General features: G+C 52.5%; 1 protein-coding gene across 1 annotated transcript; it reads right to left on the reverse strand.

Moving 5' to 3' along the window:
* Window positions 1-2,982, reverse strand: hps6 (HPS6 biogenesis of lysosomal organelles complex 2 subunit 3; the record flags this gene model as incomplete). Its single annotated transcript, XM_080036835.1, has 1 exon — window positions 1-2,982. The coding sequence occupies one exon, from the start codon at window positions 2,980-2,982 to the stop codon at window positions 1-3; it is 2,982 nt and encodes a 993-aa protein (XP_079892961.1).
* Window positions 2,983-3,182: the final 200 nt, after the last annotated feature.

Below are 3,182 nucleotides of genomic sequence, written 5' to 3' on the forward strand. Positions count from 1 at the left end.
TCACACCGGGTTAGCAGCAGCAGCAGTAGTAGCAGGTAGTTGCCCCCTTGCTCTCGGGACAGTTGTTGTGTGTGTGGGCGACTGCTTGTCTCGTGTGTCGTTTACAGAAGCTGGGTCCTTGCTTGTATCATCAGTAGTAGTGAGGGGGGTCCCGGGCTGGTCTGTGGGCTGGCGTGGGGGTGTGGGAGGGGGGTACACCGGAGATTGGAGAATATCTGCGTAGCGTTGACTGGGCTTGGTCTCACGTTGAAGCACTTTCCTCAGCAGCGGTTTCAACAGGCCGATGGTCAAGTGGCTGCTGTGTGAGTCAGCAAACGGGGCGGCGCTTACTGATGATGTCATACTTGTAGACATGGCGAATGAGGAAGTGGATGATAAAGATGACGATGATGATGATGATGATGATGATGATGATGGTGGTCGTGGTGCGTTTGGGGACGGTAGGTTTTTTAGGACCAGGTTTAGTATGGACGTTACGGTGAGGTCTTCGGGGCACAGCAGCCAAAGCACGTCCAAGTATGGGTCTAGGTCCCTATGTTGGGCCACCTCGCATAGCAACGTGGTGAAGATTTCCTTGTTCAGCAGCGGGCTTTGCTTGCAGAATTTCTGGGCGACTTCGGTGACACGTTCCCACTTCTGCTCGGCCATTAGCATCCTTAGAGCTTGTAGGATGGCGTTAGGTCGCCCGCTGACTAGCAAAATCTCCACTTCCAAGTCCTGGCATTGGGGTTGTTGGTCTCTGTCTCTGTCCGTGTTTAGGCCGGATAGCACGCGAAGGGCCCGTTTGTAGAGCGGCAAATTGTTGTTTATTTCGCCGCTTTCCGACGCTCTCCCGCCGCCCGAGAAGTTCCAATTGGTCGAAACGAGGCTCAGGCCGAGACCGGAGGAGCCCTGGGTCTGCTGCTGTTGCTGTGACAACTCCAGGAACCGTGGCAACCAACCGGGCTGGAATTGGATAATGGAGTGGCACAGGAGCTCAAAAACAGGCACTTCGTTTGGGGGAGAGAATGAGCTTTGCGGGGAGGGTTTTTTGGTTTTGAAGTTGGCGTTGTTGTGATTGTGGTCGCCGCCACCTTTGACGCTGCGGTTGTTGTGTTTCGGCCGTCCGTTTGTGAGCGATGATGATGTCATAAGAGAGGGACTGGGCTGTGATGTCATAACAGAGGGACTCAGGACTGTTTTCCACATGTCCGGAGAAGCCTTGCTAGACAGTGAGCCCTCTCCGTTGTAGTGTAGTTGAAGGGCAGATTGCGCCGCCCTCCACATTTGACACGGGAAGATTTTGAAGATGTGATTTAGGTAAAGAAGGGCCTCTCTGTCCATCTCCGGTGACGACAGTAGCCTAGCGACCTCCTTTTCGACTAGATTCTCGCACAGCGTTTCAACCTCTTTCGCCGTTCCCCTCACCAAACTGCCTTTGACGTCCTCGAGTGACACCAAAGCCTTGAGCTCAGTGTCCAAAGAGACCGTTAGCTTGTCTTGCTGCCCCGTCGAATTTGTAAATCCACCTTCGCTGCCATTTTGGGACGTGTGTGTAGCTTTCTGGCCCGCCGGCGCCGACTCCGCGTTGCTAAGGAAGTTCCCCACGATGGTTGCCAAGGAAGTGGGAGCTTGGAAACGCCCGCCTTTCTTTAGCCCGTCCACGGTTAGCTGCGTGCTACTCAAGCTACGCTGCTGGTAGTATTTACAGGCCTCCTCGAATACAGCCTCTACCAAAAGCGCCCCGGGGTGAATGCACTTCATTTTAATGGTAGGGGAAGAAACTGTCTCCTTGTTCGCGACCACAAATAATCCAGTTTCCGAAAGCAGGTGAATTATGCCTTTTTCAGTGTTGTTTACATACAACAACCCCTCTCTTTTCAGCGCCATTTTTTCCAGTTCTCTTCCACACTTGATGTCGATGAGATACAAGTTCTGCCCGATTACCAGCGCCAAAATGTCCCCGTACATGCGTAGGCCTGTGTGTGTGACTCCGAATTTGACCGAGCAGTTGTCCGCAAGTTTGTAGACTTTCCGTAAAATCCCATCTTTCTGCAGTAGACACACCCAGCCCGTGCTGAGGAGAAGCAGCAAGTCACCGCAGGGCGTGGGGGAAAAGTCGTAGATTTGGGGTGGATCCAGGGTCGATAAATATCCCAAACAGTCCGTGGCCAACCGCTTGAAATCGGACTCTTTCGCGGATAGCCTCTTCAGCGGGGCGTTTTTACATGTGGTGCTCACTGTCAATGAGTCGTGGCGGGGCGACCATGACAGGAAGAATTTGGAGATGCTCAATAGCGGTTTCACTTTCAAATCGGGCAGTAGATGGATATATTCCCCTGAGCTGACCACTGTGAATTTGGGGTTATTGTGGAGGGCTATTTTCACCCCCCCTAGACTGACAGCCCCTTCCTCTATTACCTCAAAGTCCCGTCTGCAAATGCAATATCTGAGATTGTTCCTCGTTGGTGAAATGAGCGCAGGTGAGCTCTCCGAAGCTGGTCTCTCCTCACACCAGATGATGAGGCCGGCGCATGCGCACACCGACACCACTTTGGCTCGTGGGCTGTTGCACAAGTCAGACGTTTGCAGGAGATGCCAGCCCGGCTCCTTGTTGTTAATTCCCTCCTGGAATCTCCAAAACTCAGCTTTCCCATCCTCATAAACCACGGCAACAGCTGGGTCCCTGTTGCTAGGTTTGTTATGGTCCAAATCTAGATATAATACATCCACAATAGGCACCGGGCGGGTCGACCAAAGTGTCTTCTGGTTTTGGGGTGGTTGTTGGGGTCTTTCATACTTGTCATACGTCACCAGACCCACCTTGTTAGCAGGCTCGCTGATGATGACATGGATGTGACGGGCATCTGGGCTCACGCGCACGTTTGACAGGCAGTTGGTGTGCGTGTGCTCGTTATTGGTCAGTTTAAAGATCTCTGCCAGCTCATAACCGCCAGAATAGTCCCCGAAGTCCGACACTACCTCCAACACCGACCGAGCCATAACTTCCTTTCTCGTGATTTAATTACATGTAGCTTGTAAATTAGCTTACCCTCAACGTTATGAACTAGCTTGGTTTAGCTTGTGAGGCACGTAAATCTGACCTGGGGGGCTCCGGGGAGAGGCTAATAATATCCAAGCGGTGTCCCGTTAGGTCCAATGTTATTGCCAATGCGGAAGGATACATCCTCCGCGGACCATAG

The sequence above is a fragment of the Ammodytes marinus genome (assembly GCF_949987685.1).
Source record: "Ammodytes marinus genome assembly, chromosome: 11".
Classification (NCBI taxonomy): Eukaryota; Metazoa; Chordata; class Actinopteri; order Uranoscopiformes; family Ammodytidae; genus Ammodytes; species Ammodytes marinus.